Source organism: Bos javanicus, chromosome 20 (genome assembly GCF_032452875.1).
Source record: "Bos javanicus breed banteng chromosome 20, ARS-OSU_banteng_1.0, whole genome shotgun sequence".
In the NCBI taxonomy this organism is placed as follows: Eukaryota; Metazoa; Chordata; class Mammalia; order Artiodactyla; family Bovidae; genus Bos; species Bos javanicus.
Window position 1 is genome coordinate 60,508,285 of NC_083887.1, and position 20,589 is coordinate 60,528,873.

At 38.5% G+C, this 20,589-nt stretch overlaps 1 protein-coding gene across 1 annotated transcript in view; it reads left to right on the top strand.

The window, feature by feature from the left end:
* The first annotated feature begins 713 nt into the window (after positions 1-713).
* Positions 714-20,589, top strand: part of LOC133233385 (zinc finger CCCH domain-containing protein 15-like) — a 47,310-nt gene continuing 27,434 nt past the window's right edge. Inside the window, 3 exon segments of the mRNA XM_061393156.1 lie at positions 714-833; positions 1,220-1,277; positions 4,162-4,260. Of these exon segments, the coding sequence (XP_061249140.1) occupies positions 714-833; positions 1,220-1,277; positions 4,162-4,260 (277 nt within the window).

Genomic DNA, 20,589 nt, shown 5'->3' on the forward strand with positions numbered 1-20,589 from the left:
ACAACAGAGGATGAGATGGTTGGATGGCATCACTGACTCAATGGACATGAGTTTGAGCAAGCTCCAGGAATTGGTGATGGACAGGGAAGCCTGGTGTGCTTCAGTCCATGTGGTCACAAAGAGTTGGACAGGACTGAATGACTGAACTGAACTGATGGCTCCATTAAATAATATGAAGAAGTACAAAGATAGAGTGAGTAAGAGTCGCTCAGTAGTGTCCAACTCTTTGTGACCCCGTGGACTGTAGCCTGTCAGGCTCCTCTGTCTATAGAATTCTCCAGGCAAGAATAATAGAGTGGGTAGCCATTCCCTTCTTCAGGGGATCTTCCCAATCCAGGGATCGAACCCAGGTCTCCTGCATTGCAGGTGGATTCTTTACTGACTGACCCACCAGATAGAGGAGGCTTGATTTCTGGATCAACATTCGGAACATATCACCCAACCAAAAAGTCCCTTATTAGACAGATTGAAGAGCAAGAAAATGCTGATTTTGTTAAGGCACTGAGATGTGTGGGTTCATTGGGTTGGATTCTAGATTCAACACTTTCAAAATATTGATTCTGGTTTCTTACTTTCATTCTACATCATTTTTTAAAAAAAACCCTCCATCTAATAGCTTTATTTTGGGGCTGAGAACTTTTCTCCAAGGTACTATTAAATGTGTAAGAGAAATATTAAGAGTACGAGGAGGTGAGGAGAGCCTTCAGACTGCGATGAAAGTTAATACCTATGGAGAAAGAAAGGGGAGGGAGGAGACTTGGGTAGAAGAGTGTATGGTTGCAGAACAACAGCGAGAAAGATTTGTGCAGGCTGTTGCGGAGGCCTTGAGCCAGGTGTGCCCATAAGGAGAAGACTACGCCTTGCTCCATTACAGTGTCACATGCATGAGTGCTCAGTCATGTCACACTCTTCGTGCGACCCTCTGAACTGCAGCCCGCCAGATTCTTCTGTCCATGGAATTTTCCAGGCAAGGATACTGGAATGGGTTGCAGTTTCCTCCTCCAGGGGGATCTTCCTGACCCAGGTATCAAGCCCACAGCTCCTGTGGTCCCTGTCTAGTTCGATACCATGACTATAATCAAGCATTACCTAGAGCTGTACTGGAAGCATGGCAATGGTCAGAATGCAGTAGTTAATTCACAGAAGCAGCAGCTGGGATTATTAAGCGACCGTGCTTTCTACAATGGGAAATTTGAGCAGTTTTTTGTTTTCATGGCAGCTAGAGTCTTTCCCTTGTGAATCATTAGAATATCAGCTGGTGAGCCCGGAGGCCAGAGGTCAGGAAATGTAATGCTTGTTAAAAAAGAATGGAAACAGGCTAATATAATCTTCACCTCTCCTTCAGTCCACAGGTTAACCTTAGATCTATTCACAGACAAAATGAAAGCTCTTATATATATATATATATATATTTTTTTTTTTAATTCTTCTAGCTATTATGACCTCCTCAGGGAGATTTCCCAAGGATTGACAGACTACTGCGAAAAACGACAAATGGGGCATTGACTAATAGTTTGATCCTATGGGTTCAGATTAGGATTATTAATACAATGCTAACAGGGTCATCTACTAAATGGGACATCCCTGCTGGTCCAGTGGCTGAGACTTTGCATACCCAATGCAGGGGACCTGGGCCCTACTTCTAGTTAGAGAACTAGATCCTGTCTTTTGCAACACAAAGATTCCACATGCCAAAACTAAGACTTGGTACAGCCAAATAAATAAATAAAAATTTTTAAAAGAAGAGTATCTACTAGAAAATGAGAAATTGAGTCAAGCTACCTATATAAATATTTAACAGTCAGATTTACGCTTAAAAAAAAAATCCTTTCACTCTTATATGAAAATGGGGAAAATACAAGAGATGTTATTATGAAAATTTAATGGAAAAGACTCCAATCAAGGTGTACTTCTTTTCAAAATGTTCCTGTTATATGAAATGAGCTTGAGTTAGATAAAAAGTATACCCCAAATCCCAACTAGAAAGCAATGTCATGTGACTGTTGAAGAAAAGGATCCCCAAAGCTGAAATAGAAACAGTAATGTTGATCTTTCCACGTGATAGTTTTCATAGGTTAAATGGGTGTTTATTTATTCTAGCCTAGCCATGTTCAGCCTCCATTCCATTCATATCTGAAAGTATTTCCTTACTGACACACCCCCAATACCTCCAGCTCTTTACCCTGACGTGAGTTTTCTTAAGGAAAAAGACAGTCAGAGGGAGGAGTGAAGTCTCTTTGTCCCAAAAGGAAACTGAAGGTTATAAGAATCTGTATAGTATGTAGAAGAATCAAGCAATCATGCCTCTTCTGCATGAGGAATTATCCTACCCAGCCCTATGGAGGGAGGTGGGGCTTTGATTCAACTGATGGAGATGTCAGGAGGCCTTGGACTGCAGTGGCTTGAAGCAGGGCTTCAGATCCCCCACCAGAGAGTGAGGTCAGGTCACCGCTGTAAGAGCACCAAATCTTAGCCACTAGGCCAGTGGTCAGTGACCAGGACCTGGCCTTTCAGCTTTGCAGAAGAAGAATTCCCACAAATAAGGAAAGCAGTGATAACAGTAAAGTATTTATTAGGAGGAACAAAGAGTACAGTATATGTGGATAGACACACCAGCAGACTCAGAGACAGACTTGCTGGGTCATGCCCTTGTGGCAGTTTGAATTACTTTTATGAGACCTTTCTTTCCATTTTCATTTGGCCAATCATTCAGATTTGCCTAGCTCAGAGTTCATCTTTGATGTATCGAAGGCTCCTCCCATGTGCATGCACACATCTCATAACCTAGATGGCTTTCACTGAAGATGTCTATGGGCATGACTTTCACTGAAGATGTCTTACCATTACTCCCGTTTTGACCTCCAAGGAGCCTTCCTGCACTTGTGTAGTCAGACAGGTCTCCTGACTTCGAGACGGAGAAATAACTAGTCTGGTTAGGGCCCAGCCTCTGTTCTCAGTTGTCTTCCTATTCTTGACTTGGAGAATAGTTCACAGTGAATGAATTTCCAACTGCTTTACCCTTGGGGGACCCATCTACTTCCTGCCTCAATGGGATCTGGCCAGTATTCACAACTGGAAAAGAAGCTAATATTATTTGTGGGTAAAACTCTCTGGGACAATTCAGTCTATTGTGTGGTTGCTTTTTCACGTGGAAAAAAAAAAAGGAAAAGGTTACCTGCCAAAATGCTGCTGCTGCTGCTGCTAAGTCGCTTCAGTTGTGTCTGACTCTGCGCGACCCCATAGACAGCAGCCCATCAGGCTCCCCCATCCCTGGGATTCTCCAGGCAAGAACACTGGAGTGGGTTGCCATTTCCTTCTCCAATGCATGAAAGTGAAAAGTGAAAGTGAAGCCACTCAGTCGTGTCTGACTCAGCGACCCCATGGACTGTAACCTACCAGGCCCCTCCTTTCATGGAATTTTCCAGGCAAGATTACTGGAGTGGATTACCATTGCCTTCTCCACCAAAATGTTGCAATAAAGATTATACTTAACATTTCAGATAGTATACTAAATAGTTGCAGTCAATTGTCTCTCCTGCCTCTGATAAGAAAGCCACTTATGTCAAGCCTGGTCTTGTGACTTTATTTGATTAATAAACACTATCAATATAAGACCTAAACTTAAGAGCTATGGAACTTCTTTTTCCCTTAAAAGAAGCCAGCTGCAACTACCCAGAGATCATCATGTTGTGAAATAAACCAATATTGCTTCCATCAATAATTCTCTTATTAACCTCTGGAGAGGGCATTGTGGTGTCCTGCCCAGATCCCGGCCTACTTATTCATCACTTGCTAGTAATTGCCAGCTGAGCCACCAGGGAAGCCTAAGAATACTGGAGCGGGTAGCCTATCCCTTCTCCAGAGGATCTTCCTGACCCAGGAATTGAACTGGGGTCTCCTGAATTGCAGGCGGATTCTTTACCAACTGAGGTCTCAGGGAAGCCCCTTGCTAGAAATATTGGACTCTTATTCCTTGACACTACATAGAAACCTGCCTTCACATAAAAGAAGCCATCCTACCCAGAAGGCAATCTCACCCCTTTAGTCACAGCCAGGCACCCGACTTCAGAGGGAAAACATGATGATGAGGTATATGATCCAAAGCCTTTAAGAGCATGTCCTTGATTAAATCCCCATTATGTTTCACTCCCTTTCTCACAGATTTTCCTGAAGAGCACTTCCTCACTAACCATGAACACTCAAATTCCTGCACCCCTCTCTGCTTCCAGGAAGTCCAGACTTTACACAGCCTGAGTAGAAGTGCGGTTGTGTTCATGTCACAGTTATTCCCTCTGGGCTCCTTTGTGCATCTGAACCATGGAAAATGCTGCTGCAAATATCTTAATATTTGTAAAGGAACATATGTAAATGGAGATAGGACAGATAACAGGGAACAAGTCTAATACTCTGGCACAGCTGTCACCAGAAAAATTTTATCAAATATAACTATTAGTATGAAGTCAAGTTTTAAAGAAGCAAAATAATTTTTTCTCTTTAAAATTAGAAGCATGACAAATAATACTATATCACTAATGCCCCAAGAATTAGCTTGGTTATCATAAACAATACAAGAAAGGATAAAACTCAAATCATCTTATGTTATTTTCAAACTTGCCTTATGTAAAATATATTGTTGTGTAATCACTAAGTTCACGTCTGACTCTTTGCAACACCAGGGACTGTAGCTCTCCAGACTGCCCTGTCCATGGGATTTCTCAGGCAAGAATACTGGAGTGGGTTGCCGTTTCCTTTTCCAGGGGATTTTCCTAAGTCAGGGATCAAACCCATGTCTCCTTCATTGGCAAGCAATTCTTTACCACTGAACCACTAGGAAAGCCCTGTATATAAAAGTTAATTTTACAGGATAGAACCATAACTGGCTTCAGATGTATCATTTTTCACTTTTGTAGCCTACACCATGTACCATAGGAGACATGGTAAAAACAATCATTGTTTTTATTTACAGAACACAGGTTTCAAATATATTTACACAACAAAATAATATTTTAGATGTACATATTTCACATATGTATCATGTGTCCTGTGTCTGTATATTTCTCTAACTTAAAGTAACTCTGAATAATTTACTTTCCTCAAATTATACCAATGAGTTTCTGTTTTTCCTTTTCACTATACCTAGACATTTTATAATTACACTGTTCACAGCTGACAAGCATAGGAAGAAAGCTTAACCCATAATTAACATTAAGTTAGTTATCTTATGTCAACCAGCAAATTAGTGAAACAGCCAAAATAGTTTAGATATCAGAAAGTAAAATGTGTAAAAAATCTTTTACTATATCAGAATACAAGCATCATCATCTTACTGTATACACAGAAAGTAGTGTATGTTTTATGTATATGACACTATGGGATATGAAAGCTGATGAAATGAAATGAACTTTGATATTTTAGATCTTCCTTCCATTTTTATAATATTATTGAGATTAGGTAAGAATTCTAACACTAAAAATGAAATTTCTCAAGAGAAAATTGCCTCAAATGAGGCAAGCATGCGTGCTCAGTCAATTAATCGTGCCCAACTCTTTGACATCCTATGGACTATAGCCCACCAGGCTCCTCTGTCCATAGGATTCTCCAGGAAAGAATATTGGAGTGGGTAGCCATTTCCTAGTCCAGGGAATCTTCCCCACCCAGGGACTGAACCCAATCTGCATTAGCAAACAGATTCTTTACCACTGAGCCACCAGGGAACCCCTCAAATGAGGGAGGGAAACATTAAAAATCAGCATGGCAAATTCATAGGTTTGTTTGTATATAAACTGGTCCTTGGAAGATACCAAAGTGCCCTGCTAAGTAACCATTAAAGTGATAGGATTTCATTCCTGAGGATCCATTTGGTTTTCTCGTTTTCTGTGAAAAACGCTACGTTTAAAGACTTGTGTGTGAAAGACTTGTGTCCAACACTCATTGGGTGCTGGACACTATCAGCTGCCAAAGCAATGTTATAGTATCTTCGATCTACTGAATGAGAGAGAATGTTTTCAAATTATATGGACTATAAGTAAGGTGTTAATATGTAAAGTATATCATCAGCTTATACAACTCGATAACAAAAACAAACATTCAATTAATGAATGGGTAGAAGACCTGAATGGACTTTTTTTCCAAAGAAGACATACAGATGGCCAAAAAACACATGAAAAAATAAACATCACTAATCACAAGGAAAACTCAAATTTTTAAAAAAATGAGATATCAGCTCACACCTATCAGAATGGCTATCATCTAAAAGCACACACCAAAAAACAAATGTTTACAAGATGTGGATAAAAGGGAACTCTAGCACATTGCTGGTGGGGATGTAAATTGGTGCAGTCACTGTGGAAAATTATATGGAGTTTTCCAGAAAAAATAAAAATAGAATTACCAAATGGTCCAACAGTTCCACTCATGGGTATATATCCAAAGAAAACAAAAACATTAATTTGAAAAGATATTTGCACCTCAGTGTTTATAGCAGTGTTATTTACAATAGCCAAGATATGGAGGCAAACTCAGTGTCCATCAACAAATGGATGGATAAAGAACCTGGGAGATATATATATATATATATATCTCCCATATATATATATATATATAATCCACGTGTATATTCCATGCATATATATCACAATACATACATTCCACCTATATATTCCATGCATATATATCATTATATATGTATTTATATATACATATATATATTCCAACTTGAAAAAGAATTAAAACTTGGCATTTATAACATATATACCCTGGATGATGTTATGCTAAATGAAATAAATTAAACAGAGAAAGACATATATTATATGTTATCACTTATAAGTGAAATCTAAAATATAAAACAAACTAGTGACTATAACAAAAAAGAAACAAATTCACTGATATAAAGAACAAACTAATGGTTACCAGTGGAGAAAGGAAAGGTGGGAGGAGCAAGACAGGGATAGGAGTATAGAGGTACAAGCTAGTCTGTATAAAATAAATAAGCTATAATGATATATTGCACAGCACAGGGAATATGTGTAATATTTAATAACTATAAATGGAATACAGCCTATAGAAACTTTGAATCACATTGTTGTACACCTGAATCTACTATATCAATAATACTGCAAATCAACTATACTTCAATAAAAATAAATAAATATATATTGGAATTGCTCTTTTAATTCTATATCAAATTTTATCCTACCACTAATGTTTTCCTATTTTTCCATAAAAAGATGCACCAGTTATATGAAATATATTCCTTCCAGCAAAGATGTGACTCAGAAATTTAGTTTTCAGAATTATTTAACCATTTTTATATGTCTGATATAACTACTGTTATCATTAGTATCACTTGCTCCTTGGAACAACATATATGATGAACCTAGACAGCCTATTAAAATGCAGAGACATTGCTGTACCCATAAAGATTCATATATTCAAAACTATGCTTTTTCCCAGTAATCATGAATTGATGTGAGATTTGGACCATGAAGAAGGCTGAGCATCGATGAATTGATGCTTTTGAACTGTGGTGTTGGAGAAGACTCTTGAGAGTCCCTTGTACAGCAATGAGATAAAGCCAGTCAATGCTAAAGGAAATCAGTCCTGAATATTCATTGGAAGGACTGATGCTAAAGCTGAAGTTCCAATACTTTGACCACCTGATGTGCAGAACTGACTCATTGGAAAAGACCCTGATGATGGGAAAGATTGAAGGCAGAAGGAGAAAAGGACGACAGAGGTCCAGCCCTGGCTGATCCAGGGTATTCGAAGGGGAGACGGCGTCGGCGACTAAATATTCATCAAAGATATAAAGAGTAATAGAATGAGGATAGCTCAGTAGGAAAATTCAGTGGAGAAAAGGGGCTGAGTAGCTTGGTTTACGCGGGAGACCAATAAAACTTCAACACAGGAAGTTTCCACCACTTATGTAGGACGCAGGCGTCCTTCCATTCTCCTGAAGGAGAGGAGACACTGAGGCCTCCCTGGTCGGATCTTAGAAGCCCAGGCATAATTAGTAAGCATGGCGGGTTCCACGCTCCAGATGGAGACTCAGCCAGAATTTGAGAGGGAGAGACATGGGGAGACCAGTCTTTCGAGGAACTGATCCCAATTCTTTATTTTCCAGAGTCTGTTTTTATACACTGAGATGTTATACAAAAGTCACGCGGGGACAGCAGTTCTGACTTTTATTAAAGTCAGGTGCTTCATACAAATGTATACAGAGGTCTTAGGGGTGTTACATCATCTTCTGGCCAGGGAGGCCTGCTGACAATTTACGACCCTCTACTTGTGACAGTGGTCAGTCAACCAGAACACTTATTTCTCCAAGGGTGATTATTCTTAAAACAGACACCACCCAAATAAAGTTACATTCCTATAGGGTGAGGGTGTAGTGGGTTTTAATTAAGGAAAGCATTTACTTAGCCTAAGGTCCAACGTGATTAATATCAAAGGTTAATACTTATTTCTTCTATATATTCATTAATGTGTATAAAGGCAGGGGATGTGGAGACTTAGCAGTAAACATTGGCTCAACAAATGAAAAACTCTTCACCAATACAATTTCTAATCAGCCCATTATACTTATACTAATAGTTTTCTAACTTCTCTAAAGAACCTGTTTTTAGAAGGTTTAAAGCATTTCGTGCCTCTCATGGTTGGGAGGCTGTGAGCAATCACATGTGGCCAGACAAGCCTATCAGGCAGGCTAGAGAAACTTCAGAGGAGTTTGTAGGTTGAAACACTCCTGTCACGCCCAGGAATTATTATTAACTGGAGCTCTAAGTTAACTTCTTCTCCAAAAGAGGTGGTGGGGAACAGGCCCCCGTAAAGTCAGAGGTGTAGGTGAGAACACAAAGTAGTAAAGTAGGCAGGCTCTGGTTATGGGGGTAGATGCTCGAGGATTTCCAGGGGGACTCCTGAGGCTCGATCCCGCCTTTGTGTATGTCGAGCCTCCTTCCTCATGACCTTTGCCATGGGCGGAGTGCCTCACGCTGGCTCCCTACAGTTGGATGGCATCACCAACTCAATGGACATGAGTTTGAGCAAACTCTAGGAGTTGGTGATGGACAGGGAAGCCTGGAGTGCTGCAGTCCATGGGGTCGCAAAGAATTGGACATGATTGAGTGACTGAACTGAACTGAACTGTCATCAATAAAATTTTAATGGTATAAAAATGACATAGCTATAACTGCTTAAAAATACCACTTTAATAATGAGATTGTTTGCTATATAATTTATAGTAAGAAACACCTATTTGATTTTCATTCCTGCTTCTGGCACAGAGCTTTTAAAACTCTTGAAATTTCGTAGGTGAGGAGAGCCATAAAATTTTCTTTTCTTAAGTTAATGAGGTAACTTTGGGACCACACCTAAGGATGGGAACTGGTTGCCAAGAGACCCAACCTTGAGACCAGAGGTTAGTACCACACCCTGCCCTCCAGGGAAGGGAGAGGGACTGGAGGGTGAATCAGTTGCCAATGGTCAATGATTTAACAAATTATGTCTCTGCAATGAAGTCTTCATTAAATCCCAAAAGGACTGAATGTGATCAGCCAAGGGCATTTGTCATCTGCCTCTATGGAGACTAGTTTTTCCCTGGTGGCTTAGATGGTAAAGAGTCTGGTTGCAGCACAGAAGACCCAGGTTCAATCCCTGGGTCAGGATCATTCCCTGGAGAAGGAAATGGCAACCAGCTCCAGTATTCTTGCCTGGAAAATCCCATTGGTGGAGGAGCCTGGCAAGCTACAGACCATGGGGTTACAAAGAGTTGGATACGGCCGAGCCACTTCACTTTCTTTCTTTTCGTTCTTTCTGTGGAGACTGAATCCTGTGCTACTGCAGTTGTTGACCTTCAAGTTGCCCTGAATAAGTTCAGGGTGGAGAGTGAGGCACTCTGTGCTCCAGGACAAGTGGTAGAACAGGTCTTTAGGTAATTAGATATTTTTAGAAACTAATTTCATGAACCCAATCCTTGCATCTACTTAAATCTGGTGTGTGCCTGTGTGCTAAGTCACTGCAGTCCTGTCTGACTCTTTGCCACCCTATGGTCTTATAACTGACCACGCTCCTCAGTCCATGGGATTCTCCAGCCAAGAATAATAGAGTGGGTTGTCATTTCCTACTCCAGGGGATCTTTCTGACCTAGCAATCAAATCCATGTCTCTTATGTTTCCTGCATTAGCAGGCAGGTTCTTTACTAGTAGCACCACCTGTTTATGCCTAGAAAACACTAAATCCCTCCATGGTGTTTGATGTCAGCTCTTCATTATTGTTGCTGTCCAGTCACTCAGCTGTGTCCAACTCTGTGACCCCATGGACTGGACTACAGCCCACCAGACTTCCCTGTCCATCACCATCTCCCTGAGTGTGCTCAAACTCATGTCCATTGAGTCAGTGATGCCATCCAACCATTTCATCCTCTGCCTCCTTCAGTCTTTCCCAGCATCAGGGTCTTTTCTCTTCAGATCAGGTAGCCAAAGTATTAGAGCATCAGCTTCAGCAAGAGTCCTTCCAATGAATATTCAGGATTGATTTCCTTAAAGTTTGACTAATTCGATCTCCTTGAAATCCAAGGGACTCAGCTCCTTGTGACTAAAAGAAAACCTCTTGTAAAGTAAGTGCTTGATTGCATTGCACTCCCCCTTCACCAAAATCTCATGTATTGGCCTTCCCCCACTATCTCTTTGGAGCAATTTCTTGGAACGCTCTAAGGTGCTGTCTCCTAGGCTGCAGTCTTCACTTTGCCCAAGTGAAATTTAACTCACAACTCTCACTTTATGCATCTTATTTTAGTCAACAAAAGAATGTTTCTCTGAGTTCTATGAGCTACTCTAGCAAATTAATCAAACCCAAGGAGGTGATCAGCGGAAATTCTGACTCACAGACAATTGGTCAGAAGTATAGGTAACAACCTAAGCTTGAAATTGGCATTTGAAGTGGCGAGGGGAAGGGCAAAGTCTTGTAGGACTGAACACTCAACCAATCTTTTGCTCTGAACCCTTAAACTGAATCTGAGACTAATCTCTGGGTAGAGAATCAGAATTAAGTTGGATTGTAGGACGCCAAGCTGGTGGATGAGAAGTGTTTGTTGGTGATGTGGGGAAGCATGCACACTCACACATACACACACATTGGAATTGGATTCAGGAACCTAAGAGAACATAACCAGAAAAAAATGGTTTTTTGAATGACTTAAAAGTAACGTGATAAAGTAATACATTCTGGATATTTCAAGTGGGCATGTAAGCAAGCCAGTCTGACTGCTTTCTTTGTCCCCCTTGACCCTTCTCCTAACTGCCAGGAAATCTTAACTAGTTTACATCTAATTATAACAAGAGGATTTCACATTGTTAATTCGTTGACCTCCTTCCTTTTTCAATACCAGATTTGTGATGGCAATTTTCTGAAACCCAAAATAGCTATGCTTGACCTTTCTCTTCTCTTTTCTTCTGTGAGCCCATGTCTAAACAAAGTAAGTTCACAGTAAATGTTAGGGCTCTTCTCACCTGAAAAAAACCTGTATATATAACTCCATTTTAGCCTGAGGATCAACTTTTCATTTTTAATTCTAATCCACTGCTAAAACAAAATCTTTCCTTTAAAAAGGACCCCTCATTCTTCCCCTTTTCTTCTCCTTGCTTGCCTGGAGACAGTTTGCTCCCTGAACCCCAGGCTGTGACAGGCATATGGCTGACATCACCAGTCTGGTGGTTGGGGTTCAGAAAGCCCACCATCTCATATTCCCTTTTGCTCATTTGTGATACTGTGTCATACTGTTGGGGGATGTTACTTAAGTCACTTTCCTAAACTGTGAACAGCTACAGGTATCCTTATTTTTGAGACATTTCCTCTGTTACTTACTTTACATCTGTGTGTTCAGTTTCTGTAATGCATCCTGTGGCTTATCTAATTCCAAGATATGATTAACCTGTTCTGATTATATATGTCAATACTTAAAGTCATTTTTTGAGGAAATTTTTACTTTTTAAACTGTTATTGAGATGCAATTCACCTACTGAATTTAATTAAAAAATTTTAGTATATTCACATATATGGGAAAGCAACTTCATAGTCAATATTAGACTATTTTCATTATCTCAAAAAGAAATCTTGAAGTTATCAACCCCTTGAAGTGATGTGAAAGTGTTAAGTCACTCAGTTGTATCCATCTCTCTTTTTTTTTTTCACAGTGATCATTGCAGCTTTATTAGTAACAGCCTGAAACTGGAAACAGCTCAGATGTCCTTCAATGGGCAGATGGTAAACGAACAAATATTTGTAGCATGAAATATTACTCAGCAATAAACAACCAACTATTGACACATGCAAAAATTTGAATGGATTGAATCTCCAGGGAATTAGGCAGAGAAATAAAATAAATCCAAAGGGTTACAGACTATATGGTTCTATTCATATAACATTACTGAAATAACAAAATTTGTAAAAGTCAAGACTAAACTAGCAATTGCCAACTGGTATGGATTAAACACAGACTGGGGAGCTGGAGGGTCCCTGTGGCTATACAAAGGTATAACAAGGCTCCTTGTGCTGGTGAAACTGTTCTGTTGTCTGTGTCAGTGTCAATATCCTGATTGTGTACTACAGTTTTTTAAGGTGTTACTACTGGAAAACTTGAATGGAGAATCAAGGAACTCTCTGTATCGTTTCATACAATGGTTTATGAATTCTGATTACACCAAAATAACAAGTTTAATTAAAATGATTAATAAACCAAAGTCAGGTCAAAGGTATAAATTTCATTTACATGGAATCCTTTTTATGATTCTAACCATTGAAAAATAAGTAAATATTTTTTAAATCTTCTTTACTTAGATTAAAAAAACAATATTTTCAGTGGAAAAAATGGCCTTACTGGCCCATTCAAAATTGTCTCCCTACCATACCTAATTCACACTCCAAAGTAGCTCATGCTTGTTCAGACTACTTCCTCTGCAATCAAAATGCTATTTAATAATCAAGGTTTCATTAATTAATTACAGCAATGTTAATTCAATATTCTCTAAGTACTTTATGAACTAGCTGTGAGAACAGTCACACAAATTCCTCTATAAATTCTTCTTTATTGTTCAGGTTCATTTGATATATTCATTTTTATTGGGATAGAGTTGTTTTTATTTTAATAAAACTATAATATAGAGAAAAAAACTTAACACATTTTTTTATGTAGCATTTTTTTGAAGACCCTGAAGGAAAAATTGAGTTACCATCATCATTGAAAATTTATTCCTGGAAACGTCCACAGGATGTTTTAATCAATTGGGTAAGAGATAATTTTACTATTAAACAAAATTTGTATTAGTCATGAGATATAATATCCAAGTTTTGAAAATTTGCATTTTAAAAACAATTTAAGGTAGTTTTCCTGTGGTATCTAGTAAGAAAAAGTATTTACTTCTTGGCATTTAAATTAGAAATAAATATTTATCAATATAGTTTGTACCAGTTTCCAAAAGAATATTGACATTTTGTTTAAGGCCTCAAGTTTCCTTCTTCTCTGCATGATGTCAAATTATAACCTAAAATGTTGCACAAAGTTTGTCCTTAAATCCTGACACACTTTCTCCTCTCTGCTTCTTATGTAAAGGTCTTTCTAGGTTAGAGTTCATTAGCATTAATTTTCCAGTCCAAGAGAATAACACTTGGATTTCTCTCTTCCAGGAATTTTTTTTAAAAAACTTTACATAATTGTATTAGTTTTGCCAAATATCAAAATGAATCCATCACAGGTATACATGTGCTCCCCATCCTGAACCCTCCTCCCTCCTCCCTCCCCATACCATCCCTCTGGGTCGTCCCAGTGCACTAGCCCCAAGCATCCAGTATCGTGCATCGAACCTGGACTGGCAACTCGTTTCTTACATGATATTTTACATGTTTCAATGCCATTTTCCCAAATCTTCCCACCCTCTCCCTCTCCCACAGAGTCCATAAGACTGTTCCATACATCAGCGTCACTTTTGCTGTCTCATACACAGGGTTATTGTTATCATCTTTCTAAATTCCATATATATGCATTACTATACTGTATTGGTGTTTTTCCTTCTGGCTTACTTCACTCTGTATAATAGGCTCCAGTTTCATCCACCTCATTAGAACTGATTCAAATGTATTCTTTTTAATGGCTGAGTAATACTCCATTGTGTATATGTACCACAGCTTTCTTATCCATTCATCTGCTGATGGACATCTAGGTTGCTTCCATGTCCTGGCTATTATAAACAGTGCTGCGATGAACATTGGGGTACATGTGTCTCTTTCCCTTCTGGTTTCCTCAGTGTGTATGCCCAGCAGTGGGGTTGCTGGATCATAAGGCAGTTCTATTTCCAGTTTTTTAAGGAATCTCCACACTGTTCTCCATAATGGCTGTACTAGTTTGCATTCCCACCAACAGTGTAAGAGGGTTCCCTTTCCTCCACACCCTCTCCAACATTTATTATTTGTAGACTTTTGGATTGCAGCCATTCTGACTGGTGTGAAATGGTACCTCATAGTGGTCTTGATTTGCATTTCTCTGATAATGAGTGATGTTGAGCATCTTTTCATGTGTTTGTTAGCCATCTGTATGTCTTCTTTGGAGAAATGTCTATTTAGTTCTTTGGCCCATTTTTTGATTGGGTCATTTATTTTTCTGGAGTTGAGCTGTAGGAGTTGCTTGTATATTTTTGAGATTAGTTGTTTGTCAGTTGCTTCATTTGCTATTATTTTCTCCCATTCTGAAGGCTGTCTTTTCACCTTGCTGATAGTTTCCTTTGATGTGCAGAAGCTTTTAAGGTTAATTAGGTCCCATTTGTTTATTTTTGCTTTTATTTCCGATATTCTGGGAGGTGGGTCATAGAGTATCCTGCTGTGATGTATGTCGGAGAGTGTTTTGCCTATGTTCTCCTCTAGGAGTTTTATAGTTTCTGGTCTTATGTTTAGATCTTTAATCCATTTTGAGTTTACTTTTGTGTAGAGAAAGCCTTTGACAAAATTCAACACCCATTTATGATAAAAAAAAAACTCTCCAGAAAGCAGGAATAGAAGGAACATACCTCAACATAATAAAAGCTATATATGACAAACCCACAGCAAACATTATCCTCAATGGTGAAAAATTGAAAGCATTTCCTCTAAAGTCAGAAACAAGACAAGGGTGCCCACTTTCACCATTACTATTCAACATAGTTTTGGAAGTTTTGGCCACAGCAATCAGAGCAGAAAAAGAAATAAAAGGAATCCAAATTGGAAAAGAAGAAGTAAAACTCTCACTATTTGCAGATGACATGATCCTCTACATAGAAAACCCTAAAGACTCCACCAGAAAATTACTAGAACTAATCAATGACTATAGTAAAGTTGCAGGATATAAAATCAACACACAGAAATCCCTTGCATTCCTATACACTAATAATGAGAAAACAGAAAGAGAAATTAAGGAAACAATTCCATTCACCATTGCAACGGAAAGAATAAAATACTTAGGAATATATCTACCTAAAGAAACTAAAGACCTATATATAGAAAACTATAAAACACTGGTGAAAGAAATCAAAGAGGACACTAATAGATGGAGAAATATACCATGTTCATGGATTGGAAGAATCAATATAGTGAAAATGAGTATACTACCCAAAGCAATCTATAGATTCAATGCAATCCCTATCAAGCTACCAACAGTATTTTTCACAGAGCTAGAACAAATAATTTCACAATTTGTATGGAAATACAAAAAACCTCGAATAGCCAAAGCGATCTTGAGAAAGAAGAATGGAACTGGAGGAATCAACCTACCTGACTTCAGGCTCTACTACAAAGCCACAGTCATCAAGACAGTATGGTACTGGCACAAAGACAGAAATATAGATCAATGGAACAAAATAGAAAGCCCAGAGATAAATCCACGCACATATGAACACCTTATCTTTGACAAAGGAGGCAAGAATATACAATGGAGAAAAGACAATCTCTTTAACAAGTGGTGCTGGGAAAACTGGTCAACCACTTGTAAAAGAATGAAACTAGAACACTTTCTAACACCATACATAAATGTATCCATCTCTTTATGACTGCATGGAATATAGCCAACCAGACTCCTCTGTCCATGGAATTCTCCAGGCAAGAATGCTATAATGGGTAGCCATTCCCTTCTCCAGGGGATTTTCCTGACACAGGGATCCAACCAGGAATCACACCTGACCCAGGAATCGAACTCTGATGTCCTGCATTGCAGATGGATTCTTTCTATCTGAACCACCAGGGAAGCCCCATAGACCTTCAGATAGCCCCTACTCCCTAGCAACCAGGAACCTACTTTCTTAAGGACCAAGGTTATGTGAGGTATTAACACTTAGATATTAACACCAATACTTTGGCCACTTGATGCAAAAAACTGACTCATTGGAAAAGACCCTGATGCTGGGAAAGATTAAAGGCAGGAGGAGAAGGGGATGACAGAGGATGAGATGGTTGGATGATATCACTGACCCAGACATGATTTTGAGTAAACTTCAGGAGTTGGTGATAGACAGGGAAGCCTGGCATGCTGCAGCCCATGGGATCACAGAGTCAGACATGACTGAGTGACTGAACTGAACTGAATGTTAAGGGCACACAGTAATGGGTATACAGAAAATCTCTTCAGTATCTTTGCCACTTTTATGTAAATCTAAAATTATTCTAAAACAAAAATAATTTAAAAGTACTTCAAATACATATGGTACAAAACAATATAATTGTCTTGTTAAATTAACACATATATTGTTCTTGCACTATCCAACCTGTTCTAAGTGTTTACATATGTTAACTTACTGTATCTTCACAAACATTAAGTAAGTTGCTATTCTCCTGCAGATGAAACAGATCCAAGGAGTAAGTGAATCCCCCAAGGTGCTCACCCCAAGAAGAACATCAGGGCTTTATATCCTGGCTACTGACTCCACAGTCCATCTTTTAACCACTGCACTTTTCTTCTGACTATGATAAATGAGATTTCAGCAAGTCAATATGGTTGTGGTGGTGAAGTCACTTAAGTCATGTCCTACTCTTGCAACCACGTGGACTGTAGCCTGCCAGGTTCCTCTGTCCATGGGATTTCCTAGTCAGGAATACTTGAGTGGGTTGCCATTTCCTTCTCCAGTGGATCTTCCTGACCCAGGGATCAAACTCACATCTCTTGTCCCTCCTGTATTGCAGGCAGATACTTTACTACTGAGCCACATGGAAGCGAGTCAGTATAAGGAGGAACAAAAAATGCGGAGATGTGAGATAAAAATCTGAACTGCTCTTCCCAAACATGAGTTTTAAAGAATTACAAATATTAGTTCAGAAGTGATTTTTCTCACTTAAATATCACATGCAATTAGAAATGTCTGCATGTGTATGAAAGTAGGTCAAGTCAGGCCTATGTGCTCACTGATTTCAGCTAGGAAAGGTGGATAAAGTACAAAACTCAGAAGTATGTCTTAAAGGGCTCCAATCCTGGTTCCAACAACAACTATGCCCCTGCTGAGAATTTACTTGACATCTCTCTTTCTCAGTACCTGGGTGGGCAGATCATGGCATATATATTGCAAATCCCTGCAAAACTGCACAGTACATAGTAAATGAGTGATCAGTGCTATGAAAACAAAGAGTGAGGAAGGGCAGACAGCAGGTTGTCTCAGGACAGACAGCTGTTTCTTTCAGGAAAGTTGAGAGCACCCCTATGCATAAGGGATATATGAAAGGAGACTGGACTTAAGCAAGGAAGTGAGTCATGGAGCCTTCTTGAGAAAGAGTATTTTAGGCAGAAAGAAGATGCTCCAGTGCCAAAGAATTGAAGGTTTCAAATTGTGGTGCTGGAGAGGAACCCTGATAGTCCCTGGACAGCAAGGAGATCAAACCAGTCACTTCTAAAGGAAATCAACCCTGAATACTCATTGCAAGGACTGATGCTGAAGCTGAAGCTCCAATACTTTTGCCACCTGATCCAAAGAGACAACTCACTGGAAAACCCCCCAGTGCTGGGAAAGATTGAAGGCAGAGGATGAGATGATTAGATAGCATCACTGACTCAATGGACATGAATTTGAGCAAAGTCTGGGAGATAGTGAAGGACAGAGGAGCCTGGCATGCGGCAGTCTGTGGGGTCACAAAGAGTCAGACATGACTTAGCAACTGAATGACAAGATGGTCCAGGCAAGAGTAACCTTGGAATGGAGAGCTTGGAAATTTGCAGGCAAGGAGCAGACTGGTGAGGTGAGGAGTAAGTATATAGAGGCCCAAACTGATTTGCAAACCTAAACCACTCTGAGGGTTGCTTGAAGATTTCTCTAACATTGCCCGAGGCACTCTACTACCCACAGAAATTGCCTCTATCTTGAAATCTCAAACCATTGTTTGGATATACCACATTTAAATATACTGAGTTGGTATATATGAGTATCCATCTCTCACCTGTACCTGGAATGTAAATTGCCTCATGCCATTATCATGTAGAGTGTGTGTATGTGTTTGCTTGTGTGTGTGCACAAATGTGCTTGTTTCATGTTTAATACTCTAAAGCATCTAGAAAATTATAGAGATTATTATTTTTTTTTTGATTAGTAAATTCTAACAAACAAAACACATTACATTAGAGAAAGAATTGTGGCTTTGGTTATATTTCTCTTCTCATGCATCTGTAAACTTCATATGTACTCACTGGAACTAAAATTATCTTAAATTTGCAATATATCTTACAGGCTTGAACAGAATTGTACAGGAATCATCGATCCTGTTTACAGGATCATTTGATCCAGTTTACAGTCATGAGAGCCAGTCAAAAGTTATTTTAATTTCATTTGACAAAGGGCTCAACATTCACTTTGAGAAGGTAAATGGCTTTCCAAAGGTTATACAGTTAATAGGTGGTAGAAACTTGAGTTGAACCAATGTTGCTGGGCCTCTGTTTATTTTTCCCTAAGTTTACCATAGGCCAAAATGAATTTAAAATATTGCAGAATAAGGTTAAGCCTATAAAGTATAGGTTAAGCCTATACCCAAAGAAATACTACTGAATTCGTGAGAAAAAAAAAGAAATGAGAGAGAACCACAATTCTATTAGTTAAATTGCTGTCATGTCCCTGATAAATAAATGTTCTTGGAGCTGTACGTGCCTGTCAGTAAGGAAGATTACTTTTAAAATGCTGTATTTGTAAATTATTATCACAAAATGAAATGATAGTTTTCAGAGGAACTAAATTCCTAACAGCAGAAGTTGCTCTTTGGAAAAATATAAGATTCACTCTGATATCTTGCCCACATTAATCAGAATTCCAATGCGACTGTTTTCAAAACATAATATTAAAAACTAAATTCTTCAATTATTTTCAGGGAGAAAATTCAAGAAGAGCACAAGGTGGAGGAATGGATGGGAATTCAACAAGTATTCTTGGCTCTTCTACAAAACTAGAAAATAAATGCTTGGCAAATCATGCATTATACAGATATGGCAAATTCTCACTTGTATGATTACTCATTTACATTTCTCTTCCTTTCTGGGATCTGTAGCAAACTTTGAATCCAAGCTTGGATTCTCTTAGCCTTTCAGAATTCTACTTAGAGACTTCCTTGATTTCATCAAGTGAATAAATAGAGAGGAAAAGTAAAACATGGTAAATACCACCAAAGAATTACACGGCAGGCTAATCTGTTGTCAAATGCCCATATAAAGACTTCCAAAAAAAATGAAAGCATTTGCCTTCTCCGTGCCCTTACTTACTTTCACTAGCCTGATTATTGTGCTATTTACAGCATAGAATCACAGCCTACAAGTGCTGCTCATTCTTTGATTCCTGACTTTTCTATCTGAGTTGCAAACTGGGAACACAAGACTTCAGTTTTGTACAAACAGTTGCCCTAAAGCCATTCAAAAGATGGCATGCAATAAAATCTGCACATGCTATATTTATTTTAACAACCTATCTCATGTAGAGCAACTTGAAAATATAATCAAAGGCAAAATTACATTGCTGAATTTTTAAACAATTAAATTAAATACCATACAATGTATATAAAAGTACTAGGCATACTCCATCTAGTTATAACATTTAGGCATGGGCTATATGGCTTTATCTTATAGAAATTCACAGAAGAAAACCAGAAAATAGCTAAGCCCTTGCAAAATAAGATGTTTTCAATTATGAAATTAAAATATAATTTGTGCTTTTAGAGCAAATAACACTCTTTGTGGTAAAATGCGTCAACATCATAATTCAAGAGACTTGGCCAGTTCATTACACTTGACTCACAAAACCAAAATTATGAGAGCCCTTCTTTAGATGTAGTGCTATTTTTCATTTTATATGTGTGTGCATGTTTCAATATATTCCACATATTTGAAAACGCTTAAATTTCTTATCTGGTTTTATTCTTGAAAAAATTCCAAATATTCTTATATTTTAAAAATAGAACAAAATCATAGGAAATCTAGGAATTTAAAGATTTTTTACAAATGTAAGTTCATAAGTTCATATTATATAATCAAGATACTGCAATTTATGACCAAAATTTTTTAAAGTAGTACTATTCTGCTAACTTTAAATGAAAAGAGATTCTGCCATACCTATTTAT